The sequence below is a fragment of the Melanerpes formicivorus genome, unplaced genomic scaffold (assembly GCF_026170545.1).
Source record: "Melanerpes formicivorus ecotype bairdi unplaced genomic scaffold, bMelFor1.0.p_v2 SCAF_77, whole genome shotgun sequence".
NCBI lineage: Eukaryota > Metazoa > Chordata > Aves > Piciformes > Picidae > Melanerpes > Melanerpes formicivorus.
Window position 1 is genome coordinate 2,107,074 of NW_027142429.1, and position 25,700 is coordinate 2,132,773.

General features: G+C 57.3%; 1 protein-coding gene across 4 annotated transcripts in view; it reads right to left on the reverse strand.

The window, feature by feature from the left end:
* LRSAM1 (leucine rich repeat and sterile alpha motif containing 1) overlaps positions 1-25,700 on the reverse strand; it is a 48,421-nt gene that overhangs the window by 14,987 nt on the left and 7,734 nt on the right. For 3 of the 4 annotated variants that reach the window (XM_068164081.1, XM_068164080.1, XM_068164079.1), the window contains 13 exons: positions 22,061-22,219; positions 20,594-20,650; positions 17,372-17,416; positions 16,843-16,920; positions 13,639-13,707; positions 10,339-10,423; positions 9,251-9,372; positions 7,081-7,171; positions 4,726-4,856; positions 3,400-3,429; positions 1,621-1,743; positions 1,390-1,529; positions 938-982 (listed from right to left, as the gene is read on the reverse strand). In XM_068164081.1, coding sequence (XP_068020182.1) covers positions 938-982; positions 1,390-1,529; positions 1,621-1,743; positions 3,400-3,429; positions 4,726-4,856; positions 7,081-7,171; positions 9,251-9,372; positions 10,339-10,423; positions 13,639-13,707; positions 16,843-16,920; positions 17,372-17,416; positions 20,594-20,650; positions 22,061-22,132 — 1,088 coding nt within the window. In that variant the 5' untranslated portion in view covers positions 22,133-22,219. Of the gene's footprint in view, positions 1-937; positions 983-1,389; positions 1,530-1,620; positions 1,744-3,399; positions 3,430-4,725; positions 4,857-7,080; positions 7,172-7,287; positions 7,378-9,250; positions 9,373-10,338; positions 10,424-13,638; positions 13,708-16,842; positions 16,921-17,371; positions 17,417-20,593; positions 20,651-22,060; positions 22,220-25,700 lie in introns of those variants that run through there. The other variant, XM_068164082.1, reaches the window with a different exon arrangement.

Sequence of the window (25,700 nt, forward strand, 5' to 3'; positions counted from 1 at the left end):
TCTCTTCTCCAGGTTGAACAGCCACAACTCTCCCAGCCTGTCCCAACAGGGGAGGTTCTCCAGCCCTCTGATCATCTTTGTGGCCTCCTCTGGACCTGCTCCAGGTCCTGCTTGTGTTGTGATCCCATAGCTGGACCCAGCACTGCAGGTGAGGTTTCAGCAGAGCATAGTAGGGAGGGCAGCACACAGGCAGTGGAGAGCTGGGGACAACCACTTCTGGTGGCAAGGACAACCACTTTCAGTTTGCCCAGGGAGGTGGTGGCAGCCTCATCCCTGGAGGTGTTTGCAGCCAGGCTGGATGTGGCTGTGAGCAACCTGCTGTGGTGTGAGGTGTCCCTGCCCATGGCAGGGGGGTTGGGACTGGCTGAGCCTTGAGGTCCCTTCCAATCTGTGATTCTATGGTTCTCAGGTAGCTCAGAGTGTTGGCTGAGCAGCACTTCTCCCTCTTCTCCTTGCAAGGTGTGAGATGAGTTCTTCCTTGCAACCTCTCCAAACCCTTCTGCTTGAATTGAGGTTGATGGACTGAGGATAGCCTGAACCATGGAGCTGGAAGCTGGAGCTTCCTCTCCACCCTACCACTGCTTTCAGTGCCCCAACCTGCACACACTGTTGGATCATCTCCACCAGCTCCTTGCTTCCCAACAGATGTGGCACTTCTCTTGGTCCCTGGCAGTGGAATGCAGGGGATTGCTCCCAAACTCCTTAGCTAGGACCATTCAGAGATGAAAAAGCTTAAACCTCCATCCCACTGGGTTTGCCAGACTGGGTAAAACCACTTCTAGGCCAGTGCCTTACCCCTAGCAGTGACCAGAACCAGCTGGGGCCATGAGTTGAACCTCCCCTGACTTCCTGTGGCTCTGCCAGGAAGGTCCCAGCCCTGCTCTTGGTCCTTTTTCTTGCCTCTTTTCTAGAAGAGCTTCTTTCCAGGGAGACTCACCTCTCATCCTCCAAGGATTTCAGAAGGGCTGAACTTTGGGTTTGCCTAGGAAAAACCCAATAAATAAATAGATAACCCAAGAAGTTTTCATCATCCTGCTCCTTGAGGCCAGCTGCTGCTGGGATGGAGCTGGCAGAAGGTTCCCAGCCTGCCTAAAGCTGCTGAAAGCAGCTTTAGGCAGGCTGGGAACCTTCTGCCAGCTCCATCCCAGCAGATTCAGCCAGTGGTGCCTTCAAATATGCCCCTTCCCTGAGGAATTCAGAAGAGCAGAGCTCCAGCAGCACACTGTGTGAAACACGGGTTTAAGCTGCTCAATTCCACTTCCTCCAGCAGGGCTTTGGCAGAGCTCAACAGCTGAAGCACCTCCTCCAGACACAGGGAAGGGCCCTCAGAATGGGGCAAAAATAACACAGGAGGGCCAGAGAATGCTGCAAGACACCCTGGGCTTCTACCTCTGGTTGTCTTCTAGCAGCTTCTGGATCCTGCTGGTGATGCTTTGCTCCTCCTGCTTCAGCTCCTGCAGCAGCTTCTGGCGCTCCTCCTCCAGGCAGCGCTGGTGCTTGGTCAGACCCTCCTCCAGCCTCAGCTGGTCCTAGCCCAGAGCAAGAGAGAGCCAAAGCAGGAGGTGATCGGTCTAGGCAAGGCAGTGTCTTGCCTGGGGGCCTGCCCAGAGGAGCTCCTACCTCTCTCACTGTCTGCAGGATCTCATCCTTCTGGCTGGTCAGCTGCTGCACGAGCAGAGCGTGTTCCCTCTGCCCCACGCCCAGGCGCCGCTCAAACTCCAGCTTCTCCTGCAGCTTTTTGGCCTGAGAGGAGCAAGGAGCCAAAAGGAACAGCAGAAATCAGCAGAGTGCTGGCTCTGCTGCTTCCCAAGCAAGGACAAACTCTGGCAAAAGCTCCAAGCAAGGCACAGCAATACCCTTCAGCTAGGAGCAAGGCTAAGGGTGGGAGCACGGACACTGTGGAGCAGAGGATGCTGCTCCCTTTAGAGACTCACAGAATGGTCAGGGGTGGAAGGGAGCTCAAGGCTCAGCCAGTTCCAACCCCCCTGCCATGGGCTGGGACACCTCACACTGCAGCAGGTTGCTCACAGCCACATCCAGCCTGGCTGCAAACACCTCCAGGCAGGAGGCTTCCACCACCTCCCTGGGCAGCCTGTGCCAGGCTCTCCCCACCCTCATCATCCATCTCCCTTCTGCTCTGGTGGGCTGTTTAGGATCAGAAAATGGTTTGGCTTGGAAGGGACCTTAAAGATCATTGAATTGCAACCCTCCTCCCATGGGCAGGGACACCTCCTGCAAGCCCAGATTGCTCCAGGCCTCATCCAGCCTGGCCTTGAGCATTTACAAGCTTGGAGCCTCCACAGCCTCTCTAACAACCTGTCCCAGGGCCTCACCACCCTCATGGGCAAATTTTAGAGGCATAGCCTGAAACTACCACACCCTCCTGGGTTTGCCTCCCAGGCTGACAGCCAGCAGTCACTGAGCAGTTTGCATTAAACCCTCATCAGTCCCAGGACCCTTTCATCCTCTTCATAATCCTCCCCCCCAACAGCCCCAGTCAGGGCTGAGTGTGTTATGGAGTCATAGAATCACAGAACTCTCAGGGTTGGAAGGGACCCCAAGGCTCAGCCAGTTCCAACCCCCTGCCATGGGCAGGGACACCTCACACCACAGCAGGTTGCTCACAGCCACATCCAGCCTGGCTGCAAACACCTCCAGGCAGGAGGCTTCCACCACCTCCCTGGGCAACCTGTGCCAGGCTCTCACCACCCTCATGGGGAACAACTTCTTCCTCATAGCCAATCTCAATCTCCCCATTTCTAGTTTTGCTCCATCCCCCCCAGGCCTATCCCTCCCTGACACCCTCAAAACTCCCTCCCCAGCTTTCCTGTAGCCCCCTTCAGATACTGGAAGGCCACAATTAGGTCTTCTGGGAGCCTTCTCCTCTCCAGCCTGCACAACCCCAACTCCCTCAGGCTGTGCTCACAGCAGAGCAGCTCCAGCCCTCTGCTCCTCCTCCTGGCCCTTCTCTGGACACCTTCCAGCACCTCCAGATCCTTCCTGGCACAGAGGCTCCAGAACTGGCCCCAGAGCTCCAGCTGTGGTCTCAGCAGAGTGGAGCAGAGAGGCAGAATCCCCTCCCTGGCCCTGCTGGCCACACTTCTCTTGCTGCAGGCCAGGATATGATTTGCTGTCTGGGTACAGTCTCCAAACTCATCTCAAAGTTAGGAAGCCAAAGTCTCTGGGCATCAGCCCATCCCACAGGGCCAGCCAGTGTAAACACCCCTAGGAAAGCCTGAGGGAAAGGCTGTGAGCAGCTCAGGGCAGAGAGGGCAGCTCTGCAAGAACTGGGTTCTGAAGACATTCAGGGCTGGCTGAGAAGCTGGCAAAGGGGAAGGGAAACAAGAAAGAGAAGTGACCTCTTCTGCAGACAGAGGGTTTGCAGACACTCCTCCTTACCTTCCTCTTCTCATAATCCAAGAACCTGTCCTGAAAAACAAGTAACATCAGAAGCCATTTGCCACCAGCAGTAAGTTTGGATTCTAGGTGCTGTTAGCCCCCACTGGATCTTCCCCTGAGCAAAGACATCAACCAAAGGCACAAGATGAACACAGCCACAAAGTCCCCACCCCCAGTCCTGCTTCTCTAGGGTCAAAGAAATCTTCTCCCTGCTTGCCAAACAGCAGAGGGGTCAGCAGAGCTCAGCAGAGTCACAAGCCCGGCCTCACCTTTCCCAGGCAGGGCAGTGTGCTCTCACCCCCCAAAAATCTCACCTGTCACCATGCTGCACACACTGGCACACTGTGTTGGTGTCACACCCCTTCCCTTCCCTTCCCTTCCCTTCCCTTCCCTTCCCTTCCCTTCCCTTCCCTTCCCTTCCCTTCCCTTCCCTTCCCTTCCCTTCCCTTCCCTTCCCTTCCCTTCCCTTCCCTTCCCTTCCCTTCCCTTCCCTTCCCTTCCCTTCCCTTCCCCTTTCCCTTCTTTCCCTTCCCCTTCTTTCCCTTTCCCTTCCTTCCCTTCCCCTTCCTTCCCTTCCTTCCCTTCCCCTTCCTTCCCTTCCCCTTCCTTCCCTTCCCCTTCCTTCCCTTCCCCTTCCTTCCCTTCCCCTTCTTCCCCTTCCTTCCCTTCCCCTTCCTTCCCTTCCCCTTCTTCCCCTTCCTTCCCTTCCTCTTCCTTCCCCTTCTTCCCCTTCCTTCCCTTCCCCTTCCTTCCCTTCCCCTTCTTCCCCTTCCTTCCCTTCCCCTTCCTTCCCTTCCCCTTCTTCCCCTTCCTTCCCTTCCTCTTCCTTCCCCTTCTTCCCCTTCCTTCCCTTCCCCTTCCTTCCCCTTCTTCCCCTTCCTTCCCTTCCCCTTCCTTCCCCTTCTTCCCCTTCCTTCCCTTCCCCTTCTTCCCCTTCCTTCCCTTCCCCTTCTTTCCCTTTCCCTTCTTTCCCTTTCCTTTCTTTCCCTTTCCCTTCCCTTTCCCTTTCCCTTCCCCTTCCCCTTTCCTCCCCTCCCCTCTCCTCCCTTCCCTTCCCCTCCCCTCCCCATCCTATCAGTGCTCCCAAGGATGGAGACAGCTCTGTGCTGGGTGCCCCAGCAGGCAGCAGTGCTCACCCCATGCCCAGCTGAGCCACCCAGCCCCCCCTGCTGTGCCTGCTTCTGGCCATGGATGCTCTCCTGCTCCCACCATGCTGGGATGCAAGGTGCTGGGGGGGGATGTGTTAAGTGCTGTGAGGTGCACTGATGGAGTGGAGAGGCAAATCCAGCAGCCTCTCCTACAGCTCCACAGGCAGTGGGGCCTCACCTGCCACTCACTCTCCTCCTCCAGGTACTTGTGCACTGTCTTGTCCACCCCAGCCACCGAGGTGTCTCCTCCATCATCCTCCTGCGTGGGGAGCAGGCACTGGGAGGGAGGGTAGTACACAATTCCACACTCTGGAAGGCATCAGACACAGGAGAAGAACATCTGGGGCTTAAAAACCTCCTTGGCAGCACAGAAACATGGAATTCTTTAGGCTTAAGATCATCAAACCCAACCTTTACCCCAGCACTGCCAGGCCACCACCCCCAGCACCACAGCTGCACAGCTTTGGGAGCCCTCCAGGGAGGACACTGCCTTAGGGAGCCTGTTGCAGGGCTTGGCAACCCTCAGTGAAGAAGTTTCTTCTCATGTCCAACCTAAAGCTCCCCTGAGGACATTTCCTCTTGTCCTGTCCCTTAGTCCATGGGAGAAGAGACCAACAACCACATCCCCAACCAGGGAGCTGCAGAGAGCAATGAGGTCTCCCTCAGCCTCCTCTTCTCCAGGCTGAGCACCCCCAGCTCCCTCAGCTGCTCCTCCCCAGCCCTGTTCTCCAGACCCTTCCCCAGCTTGGTTGCCCTTCTCTGGACTTGCTCCAGTCCCTCAATGTCCTTCTTGGAGTGAGAGGCCCAAAACTGAACCCAGGGTTTGAGCTGTGGCCTCACCAAGTGCTGAGTGCAGGAGGGCAATCCCTGCCCTGCTCCTGCTGGCCACACCACTGCTGCTCCAGGCCAGGCTGCTGGTGGCCTTCTTGCCCACCTGGGCACACCCTGGCTCATCTTCAGCTGGCTGCTGACCAAGACCCTCAGGTCCTTTTCCAGTGGGTACAGCTGAGGGCTGGCTTCCCCACACACAGAGGAGCAGCCAAAAGCTCTCCTTCAGCTCAGCCAGGCTTCTCATCAGGAAGCTGCCAGGGGAGACAGTGCCACCCATGCCCACCAGGGAGCTGCCCAAAGCTAACCTGCTCAGACAGAAGTGCTCCCTTCACAGGCTGCTGGGCTGCAAATGGTCCTGCCTGTGGGAGACTAACTTCTGACTCTCCTTTTATGCCAGGAGTCAACTTGAAGCCTAGCAAGACATTTCCTCTGCACAAACCCTCCTCCAGACCTCTCTGTCTGCATTAAACTCAGCCTTGACAAACCCACAGGACCTTGTCTTTGTCCTCTGATTTTTTCCATCTGGTTTAATCTTTCTCTTAGCAAACCATCAGCTGCAGCCTCCATGTCCTTTCACACAGAAAATGAGGGTAGAAGGGCCCCCAGGGGCTTCTGCCTCCTTGTCCCAAGGGAAGGAGCTCTATACCTGGACAATGCCTAATCCTCCCAAGTGAAAAAGTACAAACAAGGGGGGGAAAAGCCAGGGAGGTGCAAGGAGTTGAGAGCAGCCTGGAGGAGAAGGCCTTGGGGGGTGTCAGCTGGTGACAAACTGCCCAGGAGCCAGCAGTGGTCCCTGGCAGCCCAGAGCCAGCTGAGTGCTGAGCTGCAGCCAGAGCAGGGAGAGCAGCAGCACAGGGAGGGGATTCTGCCCCTCTGCTCTGCTCTGCTCAGACCCCACCTGCAGCACTGCCTCCAGCTCTGGGGCCCCCAGCACAGGAAGGACCTGGAGCTGATGGAGAGGCTCCAGAGGAGGCCACAGAGATGAGCAGAGGGCTGAAGAACCTCCCCTGTGGGGACAGGTTGGGAGAGTTGGGGCTGTTCAGCCTGGAGCAGGCTACAGGGATACCTTAGAGCAGCCTCCCAGTACCTGAAGGGCTCCAGGAGAGCTGGGGAAGGACTTTGGACAAGGGCTGGGAGTGCCAGGATGAGGAACAATGGCTTTGAGCTGGGAGAGGAGGGACTGAGAGTGGAGAGGAGGAAGAAATTGTTGAGAGTGAGGCTGGGGAGACTCTGGCACAGGCTGCCCAGGGAGGCTGTGGCTGCCTCCTGCCTGGAGGTGTTTCAGGCCAGGCTGGATGAGGCCTTGAGCAAGCTGGGCTGGGGGGAGGTGTCCTTGCCCAGGGCAGGGGGATTGGAACTGGAAGAGCTTTAAGGTCTCTTCCAACCCAACCCATTCTATGACTTCTTAACCTCACTCAAGCCCTGGCTCAGCTCTTCTGCTGGTTTAGCAGAACCTTCACACCTTTCAGTGGGGCAGCCAGAAGCAAGCCTCAAGGACAGACTCCTGCTCTGCTGCCTGCCAGCAGTCACATCACCCACTGCCCTGCCTGCCACCTGAGCAGAGCATCAGAAGCCACCCTGAGCAGAGCCAGCCTGACATCTGTCCCTCATGAATGCCATCTCTGACCACAGCACAGCACCCAGGGCAAGCCCAGCACAGCCCCCAAGCTCCCACTGCCATCCACAGACTCTTCCTGCTCACCTTTGCAGAGGAACTGCTGAATGGCCTCTGTGCCTGCACTGCAGATCTCAGCTGATGGGTAGGTCATGGAAGAAGCATCCAAGGTCAGAGTCTCCAAAAGAGAACACAGAGGGCTGCAGGTTATTGTGGTGGCCCAGCCAGAGCCCAGCTGCAGCGAGCCCTGCAGCTCCCCAGACCCTCACTTGTGGAGTGGCCACTTCTTGTTACCCTCAGTTCTGACAGGACTCCTGCTGGGTGCCTGGCACCTTGCAGAGGTGACTCCACTGCCTCTTATTTGGGAGCTTCTAAGCTGGTCCTTCAGTGGATCATCTCCCTGGAGGAGATAGGTCTGCTTGGTGCTTAAGGTCTGCTTGGTGCTTAAGGTCTGCTTGGTGCTTAATCATAGTATCATAGTATCAGTCAGGGTTGGAAGGGACCACAAGGATCAGCTAGTTCCAACCCCCCTGCCAGAGCAGGAAGGTTGGAAGAGACCTTTGAAGATCAAGTCCAACCCCCCCTGCCAGAGCAGGAGCATAGAATCCAGCACAGCTCACACAGGAACACATCCAGATGGGTCTGCAAAGGCTCCAGAGAAGGAGACTCCACAACCTCTCTGGGCAGCCTGCTCCAGGGCTCTGGGACCCTCACAGGGAAGAAGTTTCTCCTCATGTTGAGGTGGAACCTCCTGTGCTGGAGTTTGTATCCATTGCTCCTTGTCCTATCCCAGGACACAACTGAGCAGAGCCTGTCCCTGTCCCCTCCCTCCTGACCCCCAGCCCTCAGCTATTGATAGACATTGATTATATCCCCTCTCAGTCTTGTCCTCTCCAGACTGAACAGCCCCAGGGCTCTCAGCCTCTCTTCCCAGGGCACATATTCATCGCACTCCATGTTTCAGACTGTAGCTGTGCTTGTCAACAGAGCTCCATTCGCTTCCAGCTGAGCTGCTCTGGCACTTTTCTGTCGGGGGCGGGGGTGGAATTTCAAGAAGCCAGCACACGAGGGCCGAGCCCCGGGAGCAGGGCGCCGGGAGCAGGGCACCGGGAGCAGGGCCCCGGGAGCAGGGAGCCCCGGGAGGAGGGCGCCGGGAGCGGGGCGCCAGGAGCAGAGCCCCGGGAGCAGGGCGCCGGGAGCAGAGCCCCGGGAGCAGGGAGCCGGGAGGAGGGCGCCGGGAGCAGGGCGCCGGGAGGAGGGTGCCAGGAGGAGGGCGCCGGGAGGGGGGCGCCGGGATCCGAGCCCCGGGAGCAGGGCGCCGGGAGCGGAGTCCCGGGAGCAGGGCGCCGGGAGGGAGCGGAGCCCCGGGAGCAGAGCAGCGCCCCGGGAGGGAGCGGAGCCCTGGGAGCAGAGCAGCGCCACAGGAGGGAGCGGAGCCCCGGGAGGGAGCGGAGCCCTGGGAGCAGAGCAGCGCCACAGGAGGGAGCGGAGCCCCGGGAGGGAGAGGAGCCCCGGGAGCAGAGCAGCGCCACAGGAGGGAGCGGAGCCCCGGGAGGGAGAGGAGCCCCGGGAGCAGAGCAGCGCCCCGGGAGCAGAGCAGCGCCCCGGCAGGGAGCGGAGCCCCGGGAGCAGGACGCCGGGAGGGAGCGGAGCCCCGGGAGCAGAGCGGAGCCCCGGGAGCAGAGCAGCGCCCCGGGAGGGAGCGGAGCCCCGGGAGCAGGACGCCGGGAGGGAGTGGAGCCCCGGGAGCAGAGCGGAGCCCCGGGAGGGAGCGGAGCCCCGGCAGGGAGCGGAGCCCCGGGAGCAGAGCAGCGCCCCGGGAGCAGAGCAGAGCCCCGGGAGCAGAGCAGAGCCCCGGGAGGGAGCGGAGCCCCGGGAGCAGAGCAGCGCCCCGGGAGCGAGCAGAGCAGCGCCCCGGGAGGGAGCGGAGCAGCGCCCCGGGAGCAGAGCAGAGCCCCGGGAGCAGAGCAGCGCCCCGGGAGCAGAGCAGAGCCCCGGGAGGGAGCGGAGCCCCGGGAGCAGAGCAGCGCCCCGGGAGCGAGCAGAGCAGCGCCCCGGGAGGGAGCAGAGCAGCGCCCCGGGAGGGAGCGGAGCAGCGCCCCGGGAGGGAGCGGAGCCGCGCCCCGGGAGGCAGCAGAGCAGCGCCCCGGGAGGCAGCAGAGCAGCGCCCCGGGAGGCAGCAGAGCAGCGCCCCGGGAGGGAGCGGAGCCCCGGGAGCAGGGCAGCGCCCCGGGAGGGAGCAGGGCTGGCTGCGTACCTGCAGCGTGCGGACGTGCGCCAGCGGCCGCGGCAGTGCCCGCAGCGCGTTGCCGCTGAGGTGCAGGGCACGCAGCCGGCGCCAGCCGCTCACGGTGCCGGGCAGCTCCTTCAGCCTGTTCCCTGCGGACAGAAGGTCAGTTAGCACCCGGCGAGGCGGCGCCCAGCCAGGCTCCTGCGTGCGGCAGTGTGGAAGTTTTACGCTACGCCTGTAAAAATGTATTTCACAGATCCTGAGCAGAAAAGTGGAAGAATGCAAAGAGATCACTGTTGGGTGTGGGAAAGGAAAAGAGAGAGACTTCTAAGCAATTTCAGTGGAAAGATACCTACCATATGACTGGTTCTACCAAGACAATTCTGGGTCTTCCCTCTCCTCTCCTCCCCTCCCCTCCCCTCCCCTCCCCTCCCCTCCCCTCCCCTCCCCTCCCCTCCCCCCTCCCCTCCCCCCCTCCCCTCCCCTCCCCTCTCCCCTCTCCTCTTCCCTCCCCTCTCCTCTTCCCTCTCCTCTCCTCTTCCCTCTCCTCTCCTCTTCCCTCTCCTCTTCCCTCTCCTCTTCCCTCTCCTCTTCCCTCTCCTCTTCCCTCTCCTCTTCCCTCTCCTCTCCCCTCTCCTCTCCCCTCTCCTCTCCCCTCTCCTCTCCCCTCTCCTCTCCCCTCTCCTCTTCCCTCCCCTCTCCTCTTCCCTCTCCTCTCCTCTTCCCTCTCCTCTTCCTCTCCTCCCCCTCCCCAGCAATGAGCTAGACAGGAAACCATCACCTGAAGCAAGTCTGACCCTAAGAGCCAGGAGCTGAACCGCTCTGCCCAGCGCTCTGCTGAGTGGTTCAGCCCCTGGCTCTTGGGTCAGACTTGGCAGCTTGTCCATTTGCTATGGAGCAGCCCAGCAGCCCCAAATAACTCAGGGAACCTGTAGGAACCATTTGCAGCTTAGGTGACTTCTCCTGCCTTGCCCAGCTCTTTGAATTCCAACCTTTCTTGTCTTCTTCTTTAGCATTCCCAGTGCAGAGCATGCAGTGCGTGCTTTGGCTGAAAGGACTAATGACTAAAGCAGCTCCCACACAGCCCAGAGCACCAAGGGGAACATGTCCCTTACCTTTCACATTCAGCAGCTGGAGCTGGGCAAGGTCTCCTATGGATTGTGGAAGACATGTCAAAAGATTCCTTTCAAGGTTCAGGACCTAAAGTATTAACAGAAAAAGATATTCAAGATACCCTCTAAGCAAGCCTGAGGTCTTCTACTCCTCTGTGCTGTTTGACTGCTTTCAGGCCCAGAAGGATAAGCTGAAATTGGCTTTAGACAGTATTTTGGGGGATTAAAAATGTCCCTTTCCAGAAGCCCTGGAGACAGGGTACATCTGTGTCCAGTTCTGGGCCCCTCAGTTCAAGAAGGACTTCAGGGAACTGCTTGAGAGAGTCCAGCACAGAGCCACAGAGCTGCTGCAGGCAGCGGAACATCTCCCTGTGAGGACAGGCTGAGGGAGCTGGGGCTTGGAGCTGAGGAACCTGAGGGCTGCCCTCAGTGCTGGGGATAAAGATCACAGTATCACAGCCTCACAGTCTCACAGTATCACTTAGGTTGGAAAGGACCTCGAGGATCATCGAGTCCAACCTATCAACACAGACCCCATGACTAGACCATGGCACCAAGTGCCACGTCCAATCTCCCCTTGAACGCCTCCAGGGTCGATGACTCAACCACCTCCCTGGGCAGCCCGTTCCAATGACCAATGACTCGCTCAGTGAAGAACTTCCTCCTCACCTCGAGTCTAAACCTCCCCTGGTGCAGCTTGAGACTGTGTCCTCTTGTTCTGGTGCTGGTTGCCTGGGAGAAGAGGCCAACCCCTTCCTGGCTACAACCACCTTTCAGGTAGTTGTAGAGGGCAATGAGGTCACCCCTGAGCCTCCTCTTCTCCAGGCTAAACAATCCCAGCTCCCTCAGCCTCTCCTCATAGGGCTTGTGTTCAAGGCCTCTCACCAGCCTTGTTGCCCTTCTCTGGACACGCTCAAGTGTTTCAATGTCCTTCTTAAACTGAGGAGCCCAGAACTGGACACAGGACTCAAGGTGTGGCCTAACCAAAGCAGAGTACAGGGGCACTATGACCTCCCTGCTCCTGCTGGCCACACTATTCCTGATGCAGGCCAGGATGCCATTGGCCCTCCTGGCCACCTGGGCACACTGTTGGCTCATATTCAGGTGGCTGTCGACCAGCACCCCCAGGTCCCTCTCTGTTTGGCAGCTCTCAGCCACTCTGACCCCAGCCTGTAGCTCTGCATGGGATTGCCATACCCAAAATGCAGCCCCAGGCACTTGGACTTGTTGAATGCCATCCCATTGGACTCTGCCCATCTGTCCAGTCGGTCGAGGTCCCTCTGCAGAGCCTTTCTACCCTCTAACTGACCAACATCTGCCCCTAACTTTGTGTCATCTGCAAACTTGCTGATGGCTGACTCTACCCCTTCATCCAGATCATCGATGAATATGTTGAGGAGCACAGGGCCCAGCACTGATCCCTGGGGCACACCACTGGTGACTGGCCTCCAGCTGGATGTGACACTGTTCACTACCACTCTCTGGGCCCGGCCCTCCAGCCAGTTCCTAACCCAGCACAGAGTGTAATGGTCCAATCCACGGGCTGACAGCTTAGCCAGCAGCCAGGCTCTGCTCAGGGATGGCCAAGCACAGCACAAGGGGCACTGGGGGCAGCTGGAGCAGAGGAGGTGCCAGGGGAACAGGAGGGGAAACTTTGTCCCTGTGAGGCTGCTGGAGCCTGGAGCAGGCTGCCCAGAGAGGTTGTGGAGCCTCCTGCTCTGGAGACTTTCAAAGCCACCTGGCTGTGTTCTGTGTGCCCTGCCCTGGCTGCTCCTGCTCTGGCAGGGGCTTGGACTGGATGGTCTCTAGAGGTCATTTCCAACCCTTAGCATTCTGTGCTTCTGTGACCTAGCCACCCCATGCACTGGCAAACCCTCTTCACAACCAACAGCTGCAGGAGCTGGGAAGCAGAATGTCCTTGCCTCCAGGGCAGAGCTCCCCCACCCAGCACCCACAGGGAAGCAGGGACTGGACCTAAAGCTGCACCCTGAGCAGAGGGGACCTTCAGCATGCACTGGGGCAGGCTGCACTAAGTTCTCAACATAACCACAGGAGGAAGAGTGGAAAAACCCTCAAGATCTGGGGAAAGCAGTGGGACTGGAAGCTCCAGCTTAGCTTGCTCCTGGCACTTGCTTGGCAGAGTGAGCCGTCTGGACTGGCAGCTCCTGCACTAAGCTGAATGCATCATTCACCATGCCTGCTCTCACCATGCATGCTCTCCTGCTCTTCTGCACCAAGCTGAGACTGCAGTGACAGGACAAGGGGCAATGGCTTCAAACTAGAGCAGAGCAGACTCAGACTGGACGTTAGGAACAGGATCTTGCTATGAGGGTGGTGGAACACTGGAACAGGTTGCCCAGGGAGGTGGTTTGGGCCCCATCCCTGGAGATGAGGCTGGACAGGGCTCTGGGCAACCTGATCTAGTGGAGGATGTCCCTGCTGACTGCAGTGGGGTTGGACTGGATGAGCTTTGGAAGTCCCTTTCAACCCAACTCATTCTATGACTGCATCATCCACAGAACCATAGAACCAACCAGGTTGGAAAAGACCTCAGAGATCATCAAGCCCAACCTATGACCTAATACCTAACACCTCCAGATGACTAAACTATGGCTCCAAGTGCCACATCCAATCCCCTCTTGAACACCTCCAGGGATGGGAACTCCACCACCTCCCTGGGCAGCACATTCCAATGGCTAACAACTCTCTCTGGGAAGAACTTTCTCCTCACCTCCAGCCTAAACCTCCCCTGGCACAGCTTGAGACTGTGTCCTCTTGTTCTGGTGCTGGCTGCCTGGGAGAAGAGACCAACCCCCACCTGGCTACAACCTCCCTGCAGGGAGTTGGAGAGAGCAAGAAGGTCTCCCCTGAGCCTCCTCTTCTCCAGGCTAAGCAACCCCAGCTCCCTCAGCCTCTCCTCCCAGGGCTGTGCTCCAGACCCCTCCCCAGCTTTCTTGCCCTTCTCTGGACACCTTCAAGTCTCTCAGTGTCCTTAAACTGAAGAGCCCAGAACTGGACACAGGACTCAAGGTGTGGCCTAAGCAGTGCTGAGCACAGGGCAGAAGGACCTCCCTGCTCCTGCTGGCCACACTCTTGCTGATGGAGGCCAGGCTGCCTTCTTGGCCCCCTGGGCACACTGCTGGCTCATATTCAGCCTGCAGGGGACAGTTCAGCAGTGCCAGTCAGGTGAGTGAGCTGCTCTGACAAGATGAGCACTGAAGCTGTGACCAGTTAGGAAGCAAGCAGCAGTAGCTCCATGCTCCTGCTGCCCTGCAGCAGACACTTGGGCTGCAGATGTTTTACCTGAAGAGATGTCAGCTGGCCAATGTCAGCAGGAAGTGATGCCAGCTGGTTGTCATGAAGGTCCAGAACCTGGAAGGGCAGATGGATTCCTCAGACAAGGCTGGGAAAAGAGGTCATGGTGCAAGAATGGAAGGCTGTCAATCATCTACCCATGAACAATGCTTCCCTTTCCATGGGGCTTTGAAAAGCAGCTTGGGCATTCAAGGAGACACAGGCACCTAGCTCTGGTAGGGCTTCTGACAGCTCAAGCCTCTCTGCATCAACCAACAGAGAAAAGCCAGGGAGAACAGTGGCACCAAGGCAGCTGTTCCACCAAGCAGGATGAGCCAGCTGGATAAATCACCTCCACAGAGCCAGCCTGGCAGGAAAAGCCATCTGCTGCTGCTCAGAGAGCTGAACTGCTCCTACACCAGTATCTGAGGGGGGCCTACAGGAAGGCTGGGGAGGGACTGCTCAGGATCTCAGGTAGTGATAGGACTAGGGGGAATGGAATGAAGCTGGAGGTGGGGAGATTGAGGCTGGAGGGGAGGAGGAAGTTCTTCCCCATGAGAGTGGTGAAGCCCTGGAATGGGTTGTGCAGGGAGGTGGTTGGGGCCCTGTCCCTGGAGGTGTTTAAGGCCAGGCTGGATGAGGCTCTGGGCAGCCTGATCTAGTGTGGGGTGTCCCTGCCCATGGCAGGGGGGTTGGAACTGGCTGATCCTTGTGGTCCCTTCCAACCCTGAATGATACTATGATACTATGACTACCCCTGGAGACCTTCCTCCCTGGGGAGAGGGTTGCTGCTGGAGTGCTTCAGCAGCCTTCCAGTACCTGAAGGGGGCCTACAGGAAAGATGGAGAGAGACTGTGGGGACTAAACCAGGGGCAATGGCTTCAGACTAGAGAAGGGCAGATTTAGACTGGATATCAGGAAGAAGTTCTTCACTATGAGGGTGGTGGAACATTGGAACAGGCTGCCCAGGGAGGTGGTTGAGGCTCCATCCCTGGAGATATTCAAGGTGAGGTTCAACAAGGCCCTGGGCAGCCTGATCTGGTGGAGCATGTCCCTGCTGACTGCAGGGGGTTGGACCGGACGAGCTTTGGAGGTCCCCTCCATGAGTCTGCCTCTTGTGGAACCACACACAGCATGAAGCTGGTGGAGCTGGAAGCCCTCAGCATTTCTGTGGCAGTTACAACACAGCTGCTCACACACAGGCACCCAGCTCCTGCTTCCTTCCCATGCCACTTAGGTGGGGAGGGGATTCTGCCCCTCTGCTCTGCTCTGCTCTGCTGAGACCCCACCTGCAGTCCTGTGTCCAGCTCTGGAACCCCCTGCACAAGAAGGACCTGGACTTGTTAAAACAGGTCCAGAGGAGGCCATGAGTCTGATCAGAGGGCTGGAGAACCTTCCCTGTTGGGACAGGCTGGGAGAGTTGGGGCTGTATAGCCTGGAGAAGAGAAGGCTCCAGGGAGACCTCAGAGCAGCCTTCCAGTACCTGCAGGGACTCCAGGAGGGCTGGGGAGGGACAGTTTACAGAGGCATGCAGTGCCAGGATGAGGAGCTGGAAGAAGCTCCATTGACATTAGGAGGAAATTCTTCCCCATGAGGGTGGTGAGGCCCTGGGACAGGTTGTTAGAGAGGCTGTGGAGGCTCCAAGCTTGTAAATGCTCAGGGCCAGGCTGAATGAGGCCTGGAGCAATCTGGGCTTGCAGGAGGTGTCCCTGCCCATGGGAGGAGGGTTGCAACTCAATGATCTTTAAGGTCCCTTCCAACCCAAACCATTTTCTGATCCCAAACAGCCCACCAGAGCAGAAGGGAGATGGATGATGAGGGTGGGGAGAGCCTGGCACAGGCTGCCCAGGGAGGTGGTGGAAGCCTCCTGCCTGGAGGTGTTTGCAGCCAGGCTGGAGGTGGCTGTGAGCAACCTGCTGTGGTGTGAGGTGTCCCTGCCCATGGCAGGGGGTTGGGACTGGCTGAGCCTTGAGCTCCCTTCCAACCCTGACAGTTCTGTGATTCTATGACTCCATAACACACTCAGCCCTGACTGGGGCTGTTGGGGGGGTGGGGGGAGGATTATAAAGAGGATGAAAGAGTCCTGGGACTGATGATGGTTTAATACAAACTGCTCAGTGACTGCTGGCTGGGAGGTAAACCACCCAGGAGGGTGTGGGGGTTTCAGGCTATGCCTTTAAAACTTAGCTGCAGCTTTTGAGCAGAAAAGTAGAAAACTACAAACAAGTCACTCTGGGGTGTAAAAAGGCAAAGAAAAGATCATGCTAACCAAATTCATTGGGTCAATGCCTGGGATCAGAGAAGCTGTATCATAACAATTCTTCACATTTCACTCCCATCCCTCCCCTCCCCTCCCCTCCCCTCCCCTCTCCTCTCCCCTCTCCTCTTCTCTCTCCTCCCCTCTCCTCCCCTCTCCACTCCTCTCCTCTCCCCTCCTCCCCTCTCCCCTCCTCCCCTCCCCTCTCCCCTCCTCCCCTCCCCTCCTCTCCCTTCCCCTCCTCCCCTCTCCTCTTCCCTCTCCTCTTCCCTCCTCCCCTTCTCCCCCCCTTCCCTCCTCCCCTCTTCCCTCCTCTTCCCTTCCCTTCCCTTCCCTTCCCTTCCCTTCCCTTCCCTTCCCTTCCCTTCCCTTCCCTTCCCTTCCCTTCCCTTCCCCTTCCCTTCCCCTTCCCTTCCCCTTCCCCTTCCCTTCCCCTTCCCCTTCCCCTTCCCCTTCCCCTTCCCCTTCCCCTTCCCCTTCCCATCTTGGCTGTTGTGCTTTGCTGGGGAGGAGATAATGTGCTGCCTCTGGCTGGCCTTGGGATAAGCCTAACACTGCTTTCTCTCAGCTCCTCTCTCTCTCTGGGGGGGTTTGGGAGGCTTGAGGGAGGGCAGAGGAGCAGCTTCCTTGGTCTTTCTGGCCAGGGGGTTCCATGTTGCTTGCTAATTGCAAACACCTGTATAATGCTGTAAATCCTGTGTGCTGTGTGCATGTTCCTTGCATTCCATCCTAGAGGGTAGCTTTTGCTTGTAAATACAGCTTCACTTGCTTCTAACTGAGCTGGCCTGGCTTAAAAGTTAATGCTGGGGGGTGGGGAAACTTCAACCCACCACAGAGGGGCAGGTTGCACACCTTGTTACTGCTTCCCCCTCAGCCAGGAGGGATTGCATGGGGCCAAAGGGTTTTAGTGCAGCAAGGAGAAGAGGCTGCAGGCTGGCTGTGGGGATCACCATTACCTTCAGAGTTAGGAGGCTCAGGAGGCTGCAGGACTTTGGAACTAAGGAGGTCAGATTGTTTGTGTGGATCATCAGCACCTGAGGAGGAGAAGTCTCCTTGAAACATGAGAGATGAAACCCCATTGAAGCCTGAGCAGGAGAGCTGCTGCTGCTGCTGCCCAGAACAAGCACAGCTGCTGAGGTTGTACAGGAGCTTAGGATCCCACTGAGCCCCATCTAAAATGTTCCAATAATGAAGAGATTCTTCACAGAAGGTCAAACATTTAACACAAGACCTAAACCAGGGGCTAGCTCCTGGCAGGCCAAGGTAGGAACCATCAGCCCCCCTCCCATGGCAGAAGGTAGCTCTTTAGAGGGGGTTAGTCCTCCCCAGGTGGCTCCCTAGGGGGGAAACCACACAAGTGGTCAGATGCATTACAACCAAACTTCCCAAGCAGCACATAAAGAACCACAGCCAAGCACTGCAAACACAGCAAGGAGCTGGAGCAGAGTGACAGAGTGACCTCAACACTGCTGCTTGCCACCTTACCTTCTTCTGCAAGACTTTGCAGGTGGCAAAGGCCCCATAAGGAACCTGAAAAGCAATTGAGAAAGAGATCTGTCAGATTTCTCCTGGTGTTATCTCTGGCAGCACTTCCCCAGCCCCCACCTGCAAAGTGACAACAAGAGGCTGGCATGACAGCACAAACCAGACCTGGAACTGCTGGCCTCTACTTTTGGCCCAGGGCACTTCCCAGGTAGCTTCCATCAGAGCACCTCTGCCATGGGGCCAGGCTGGGGGGGCTGGGGCTGTTCAGCCTGGAGAGGAGAAGGCTCCAGGCAGACCTCAGAGCTGCATTTCAATATAAGGAAGGCTGGGGAGGGACTGTTCAGAAGGGGCTGTGGGGATAGGCCAAGGGGCAATGGTTTGAAAGTGGAGCAGGGCAGAGCTAGGTTGGACATCAGAGGAAGCTCTGCACAGTGAGGCTGGAGAGAGCCTGGGACAGGCTGCCCAGGGAGGTGGTTGAGGCTTCATCCCTGGAGACATTCAAGGTCAGACTCGATGAGGGGGTGAGCAGCCTGATGCAGTTGGAGGTGTCCCTGCTGACTGCAGAGGGGTTGGACAAGATGAGCTTTGAGGCTCCCTTCCAAGCTGATGCAGTCTGTGATTCTGTGATTTAATCAGCTCTCCACAACATGGCAGTGTGGTGCACAGCACAGAACAGACTGAGGCTGGGAAGAAGTCCAAACCTTGTGTGATTTAATATTGAATGAGATGATTCACTCAGTAACTTGTGGGGTCTTCTTCTCTGGAGACTTTCAAACCCCACCTGGATGTGTTTCTGTGTGGCCTGCCACAGGTCATCCCTCTTGGGCACTGCTGGGCTCAGTTTTGGGTCCCTCACTCCAAGAAGGACATTGAGGGACTGGAGCAGGTCCAGAGAAGAGCAATGAAGCTGGGGAAGGGCCTGGAGAAAAGGGCTGGGGAGGAGCAGCTGAGGGGGTTCAGTGTGGAGAGGAGGAGGCTGAGGGAGACCTCATTGCTCTCTACAGCTCCCTGAGGGGAGGCTGGAGGTGGGGGTTGGGCTCTTCTCCCATGGAACAGGTGACAGGACAAGAGGAAAAGCCCTCAGGCTGCCCCAGGGGAAGTTTAGGTTGGACATGGGAAGAAACTTCTTCACTGCAAGGCATCTCAAGCCTGGCTCAGGCTGCCCAGGGAGGTGGTTGAATTCCAGAGGAGTTGTGCTGAGTGCCATGGTTTAGCACCAGCCTTGGCAGAGCTAGGGAATGGTTGGACTCCATGATATTAAAGGTCTGTTCAGACCTAGAATCCACTGATTTTAGTGTTCCATGATCTGAAGAGGGATATTCCAGTACATTCAGCCCATGCCAGCCCAACTCTGAGCACCCCAATCTGCTCTGCAGGCATGGCACTGCTGTCAGCCAAACTGCTGTCCAGAGCTAATTTAAAGACCAGGGTGGTGGCCTGCTTTACTTATTGAAACCACTCAGCCTCAAAATACAACAAGCAAGACAAGAGTTGGTGCTGGAGGCCTGGAGCAGGCTGCCCAGAGAGGTTGTGGAGTCTCCTCCTCTGGAGAGCTTCCAACCCCCCCTGCCCATTGTGCTCCTGGGCAAGCTGCTGTGGGTGCCCTGCTTCAGCAGGGGCTTGGTCTGGATGAGCTCCAGAGGTCCCTTCCAACCCCATCCATGCAGGGATTCTGGGATTCTGTGAGTCTTGTGGTACCAATCCAAAAGGGCCACTGGGGCTCCAAGAGCAGCTGCAGCTATGGATGGAGCTGGCTCACTGTGTGCCTTCTGCCTGCCACCCTTCAGCCCAGGCTGCCTTGCAGACCATCCCACACAGCTCACCAGCCCACACACAAGATGCTGCCAGCTTCTCATCTTGGAACAGAACACCCCAAAGCCTCAGCAAAGGCATTTCACACTGCACAGCAGACTGCTGTCCTCTCTAGGACAACCCTTCTCCTAGAGCCCCAGATCCCTCCCCAGTGAGCAGTGCAGTAGCTGTTACCTTGCTTGGCCAAGGCTGCCTCTGACAGGAGGTTGCAGAGGTACCAACATGTTTTAGCAACACAGGGCAGTGAATCAAAGCTGGAAGTGCAAGAGAAACGAGCTTCTGCTGCAGAGGACTGCCTGGCTGCCAGGATGGAAAGCTGTCTCTCCTCCTGCAGTCTGTCACCAACCAACCCCCCCAGTCTGCAGACAGCTCCTTCCCAATTGAGTTGGCTGCCACAGAAGAAGCCAGGCTGGAAGGGAGATTTCCATCCCCAGCCAGCAGCCTGGAAGCAGAGATTTTCACTTAGAAAATGAAGCACAGGTGGCAGACTTTGTAGCTCTGAGATTAGAACCAATCAGCCTTAGGCAAACAAATTCCCTCCTGACCTGCAAAATCAGGCCATGAGGGCCCAAACTGGAGTCCTCCCAGGGTGCTGATGGAGGGGATGAGACCTCTTTGCCCTTCCCATCTTGTCAAGTGAAAAAGGATTCCCAGGACAGAAAGGTTCTGGAGCCTCTGTGCCAGGAAGGATCTGGAGGTGCTGGAAGGTGTCCAGAGCAGGGCCAGGAGGAGGAGCAGAGGGCTGGAGCTGCTCTACTGTGAGGACAGGCTGAGGGAGTTGGGGTTGTGCAGGCTGGAGAGGAGAAGGCTCTGAGGAAACCTAATTGTGGCCTTGCAGGATCTGCAGGGGGCTCCAGGAAAGCTGGGGAGGGACTTTTGAGGGTGTCAGGGAGGGACAGGACTGGGGGGGATGGAGCAGAACTAGGAGTGATTGATTGAACTAGAATAGAACTAGACTGATATTGGATGTTAGGAAGAAGCTCTTCCCCATGAGGGTGGTGAGAGCCTGGCACAGGTTGCCCAGGGAGGTGGTGGAATCCTCATCCCTGAAGGTGTTTTGCATCCAGGCTGGATGTGGCTGTGAGCAACCTGCTGTAGTGTGAGGTGTCCCTGCCCATGGCAGGGGGTTGGGACTGGCTGAGCCTTGAGGTCCCTTCCAACCCTGACAGCTCTGTGATTCTATGCTTCTGTGTTGTGGAAGCATCAGGTAGGAGAGGCAACCTCCCACCAGAAAGAAGCAGAAGCAGCCCTCAACTGGAAGGCAGAGCTCAGCAGGCAGAGGCAGGGGCACAGCATGGCCATTTCTGTCTCAAGGCTCACAGACTCCATGCTGAGTCTGCCAGTTGGTGACTCAAAGCAGCCAGAGCACTCAGGGCTGTCAGCTAATGCTGGAAGCTGTAGAGAACATACCTCTGAGAGTTCACATTTGGATATGTCCAGAATGTCATCAGCACCAGCTTCTTTAGCCTGGAGAGAGAAGACAGGCACCCAGAGAATTAGAGCCTGCAGGAACACATGGCCTCTTGCTCCTGTTGGGGAGCTTGAAGGCCTTTTCCAGCCCAAACCACTCTGTGATTCTATGGAAAGCAAGCTGGAAGATCTGCAAAGAGTGATGTGGCACAGAGGAAAAAGGAGAGATGGAGTCCCAGAAGCTGGCTGGCTGATGGGGTGCAACCACAATGGCAGAGGGGGATGGAAGTGGCACAAAGGGGACTGGTGGATAGGAGGGTAAAGGGAGAAAGGGAAAGCAGCAATCTGGTGCTGCAGGAGGATGAGCTGCAGTTTGTGGGCTCAGGAACACAGGGAGGTACTAATCACAGAATCTTGGAATTGTTTGGGTTGGAAAAGGTCTCTAAGACCACTGAGTCCAACTACCCACCCAACCCCACCATGGCCACACACTTCTTGAACACCTCCAGGGATGGGGACTCCACCACCTCCCCAGGCAGCCTGTGCCAATCCCTGACCACTCTGGCAGCAAAGAAATTCTTCCTGCCCTCCAATCTAACCCTCCTCTGGGGCAACTTGAGGCTATTTCCACTTGTCCTGTGACTTCACAGTATCACAGTATTGCCAAGGTTGGAAGAGACCTCGAGGATCATCGAGTCCAACCTGTCACCACAGACCCATGACTAGACCATGGCACCAAGTGCCACATCCAATCCCCTCTTGAACACCTCCAGGGATGGGGACTCCACCACCTCCCTGGGCAGCACATTCCAATGATGAATGACTCGGTGAAGAACTTTCTCCTCACCTCCAGCCTAAACCTCTCCTGGCACAGCTTGAGACTGTGGCCTCCTGTTCTGGTGCTGCTTGCCTGGGAGAAGAGACCAACCCCCACCTGGCTACAGCCTCCCTGCAGGGAGTTGGAGAGAGCAAGAAGGTCTCCCCTGAGCCTCCTCTTCCCAGGCTAAGCAACCCCAGCTCCCTCAGCCTCTCCTCACAGGGCTGTGCTCCAGACCCCTCCCCCAGCTTTCTTGCCCTTCTCTGGACATCTTCAAGTCTCTCAATGTCCTTCTTAAACTGAGGGGCCCAGAACTGGACACAGAACTGGACTTGCTGCTTGGGAGCAGAGCCCAACCCCCACCTGGCTCCAACCTCCTCTCAGGGAGCTGCAGACAGCAATGAGGTCTCCCCTCAGCCTCTTCTCCAGGCTGAACACCCCCAGCTCCCTCAGATGCTCCTCCCCAGCCCTGTTCCCCAGACCCTTCCCCAGCTTGGTTGCCCTTCTCTGGACCTGCTCCAGCCTCTCAATGTCCTTCTTGGAGTCAGGGGCCCAAGACTGACCCCAAGATTCCAGGAGTGGCCTCACCACAAGCCTGCTGGCATGCAGGACCAGACAGAGGGAGCAGAGGAGGCCTCAGGGCTGCTCACCAGGCACATCTGGTACTCCAGGCGCTTCCGAGCCTCCTCGCTGGGCTTCTTCTTGCGGCCGAAGAGAGGCATCTCCAGCTCTGATGGGAGCTCAGTGGCACAGGGGATCAGTGTCAGGGCAGAGAGCCTGCTGGGGAGCCTGGACTGCAGGGCTGTGCTCTAAGAAGTGGGGAAAAGAAGGAAAAAGGGGAGGGGAAAAGTCACACTCTGAGCCATGGTGTTTGTTTAAGCCCTTCTGTGGCTGGATCAAACAGGCAGTTCCCAGCACAGCTCCACACAGCAAGTGCTAACAGGGGCCACCAAGCACTGCTGAGATGGGGCAGGGGGCTTGGTCAGCCCTCTGCAAGATAAATGAAGTCAAGGTGGAACATAAGACTGGCTCAGGCTGGGAGGGACCTCAGAGATCATCAGCTCCAGTCTGCCCACCATGGGCAGGGACCACTAGACTCAGCTGCTTGAGGCCTCATCCAGCCTGGCCTTCAACACCTCCAGGGAGGAGGCAGCCACAGCCTTCCAGGGCAACCTGTGCCAGAGCCTCATCACCCTCATACTGAAGAACTTCTTCCTCAGCTCCAGCCTAACCCTGCTCTGCCTCAGCTTCAAACCATTCCCCCTTGGCCTGGCTCCAGACACCTTTAGGAATAGTCTCTCTGCAGCCTTCCTTCAGGATCCCTTCAGGTACTGGAAGGCAGCTCTAAGGTCTCCCCAGAGTCTTCTCTCCAGGCTGAACACCCCCAGCTCCTTCAGCCTCACAGCTGCTCCAGCCCTTGGATCATCTTTGTGGCCTCCCCTGGACTCACTCCAACAGCTCTGTAGATGGAAGGGCTGTTGAGTGATCAGGAAAACACAGAGACCACTCTAGGACAGGGTCCACTCCAGGGTGGGGACTAAAAAGGCTGCAACCATATCAGGAGACCAAGCACCTGGGACAAAACCCCAAACTACTGAAACCCAGCATCAAATCTGGCACAATGATAAGGAACTGCAGAATGTTCTGGGATAAAGCTGGGCTGGAAAGGTGGCAAACTCCTAATCCTGAGAGCAGCCCAGCTGCCTTCCAGGGCAGGTGAGAACAACGCCCCCAGGGCAGCTCAAAACACAGCCCACTGTTTGCAAGGCACTGAGCCACAGCACAGCCTCCTCTGGTGCCTCACACAGCCCATCCCAGTGGCTTCCCAGTCTGCCATGGGGATCCCAGGCACACACACTGGAATCAGGGTGCTCAGGCTGAACTCTGCTCCTCAGCTTTGGGAGGCTAAACTTTGCTCCTCAGCTTTGGGAGTCATTTCAAGTTTGCAAACACTTGATTCATTTGCTGGCTAGGCAGCAGCACTCACTCCCAGGAGCATCCTCCTCATTTGAGTCACAGTGAGATGGAAAGATTCTGATCTCTTCCAACCTGGTTAATCCTGTCCTATCCTATCCTATCCTATCCTATCCTATCCTATCCTATCCTATCCTATCCTATCCTATCCTATCCTATCCTATCCTATCCTATCCTATCCTATCCTATCCTATCCTACTCTATTCTATTTCTACTCTATTGCTCAAACACCTCATAGCCCCAAATCAGATTTTGAACAGGCTTATAAAGCCAAATCAGTTCCCAAGAGGCCAAGAACCTCCTCCAGAGCTAAGCCAGCTTCAGGAAGGCTGCCTGCAAACCAGAGAAGGGCTGGGGAGGGGTCTGGAGCACAGCCCTGTGAGGAGAGGCTGAGGGAGCTGGGGTTGCTTAGCCTGGAGAAGAGGAGGCTCAGGGGAGACCTTCTTGCTCTCTCCAACTCCCTGCAGGGCGGTTGTAGCCAGGTGGGGGTTGGTCTCTTCTCCCAGGCAAGCAGCCCCAGAACAAGAGGACACAGTCTCAAGCTGTGCCAGGGGAGGTTTAGGCTGGAGGTGAGGAGAAAGTTCTTCCCAGCAAGAGAGATTGGCCATGGGAATGTGGTGCCCAGGGAGGTGGTGGAGTCCCCATCCCTGGAGGTGTTGAAGAGGGGATTGGATGTGGCTCTCGGAGCCATGGTTTAGTTGTCAGGAGGTGTTGGGTGACAGCTTGGACTTGATGATCTCTGAGGTCTTTTCTAACCTGGTTGATTCTGTGATCACTGTTGCCCCAGCCATGTGCTGTGGTGAGCTGAGCTGTCTGCCCTCCTGGGCACCTAGGAGCTTCTCCCAGGCTGTGTCCCCCCAGGTCAGACTGTTCCACTCCATCCTGGGCTTAGAGGGCAGCCAGACCTCCCCCAGAATGGTCACCACGGGACTGAGAGCTGGAAATTCAGCTCCTGTTCATTCAGCTGGACAGCAGCTGAGTCAAGTGCAAAGGGGAGAGAAGTTGAGTTGGCACTGAGTGCACCCTCAGCAGGTTTGGTGCTGACACCAAGCTGTGTGGTGCAGCAGACAGCTGGAGGGAAGGGATCCATCCAGAGGGACCTGGACAGGCTGGAGAGGTGGGCACAAGCCAACCTCAGGAGCTTCAACAAGACCAAGGGCAGGGTCCTGCAGCTGGGTGGAGGCAATCCCAGGCACAAATGCAGGCTGGGCAGGGACTGGCTGGAAAGCAGCCCTGAGGAGAGAGCCTTGGGGGTGCTGGGGGAGGAGAAGCTCACCAGGAGCTCTCAGTGTGCACTTGCAGCCCAGAAAGCCAACCAGAGCCTGGGCTGCAGCAGGAGAAGTGTGGCCAGCAGGGCAAGGGAGGTGATTCTCCCCCTCTGCTCAGCTCTGGGGAGACCCCACCTGGAGTCCTGCCTCCAGTTCTGGAGCCCCTATGACAAGAGGGATCTGGAGGTGCTGGAAGGTGTCCAGAGCAGGGCCAGGAGGATGAGCAGAGGGCTGGAGCTGCTCTGCTGTGAGGACAGACTGAAGGAGTTGGGGCTGTTCAGTCTGGAGAAGAGAAGGCTCCCAGGTGACCTCATTGTGGCCTTCCAGGATCTGAAGGGGGCTCCAGGAAGGCTGGGGAGGGACTGCTCAGGATCTCAGGCAGTGATAGGACTAGGGGGAATGGAATGAAGCTGGAGGTGGGGAGATTGAGGCTGGAGGGGAGGAGGAAGTTCTTCCCCATGAGAGTGGTGAAGCCCTGGAATGGGTTGTGCAGGGAGGTGGTTGGGGCCCTGTCCCTGGAGGTGTTTAAGGCCAGGCTGGATGAGGCTGTGGCCAGGCTGATCTAGTGTGGGGTGTCCCTGCCCATGGCAGGGGGGTTGGAACTGGCTGATCCTTGTGGTCCCTTCCAGCCCTGAATGATACTGTGATACTATGATACTATAAATTGAAGAGAGAGGGAAAAGTGGATGAGGGCATGGTGCTTGGTGAAATCAGGACTGCAGGCGGGTGAAGGGGTAAGAGAAACTAGTCAGCTCTGTTAGAGGACTGAACCAGCAGGGGAGCAAAAGGGAGTGTGCTGGTGGATAGGAAATGAGGAGCCCAGCTGGTTAATTAGCTGGGTACCAGTTGGGAGGCTGGGACAAGAGAGGTGGGCACCAAATGAGGAATAAAATAAAGGAGGGGGAAAAAAAGAGTTCATTTGAGGCTGCATGAGAGCAGGGGGCAGGAACAGGCAACACAGAGTCTGAGTGGGGGCTGCAGGAGGTGAGGCAGGAGGTGAGGCAGGAGGTGAGGCAGGAGGTGAGGCAGGAGGTGAGGCAGGAGGTGA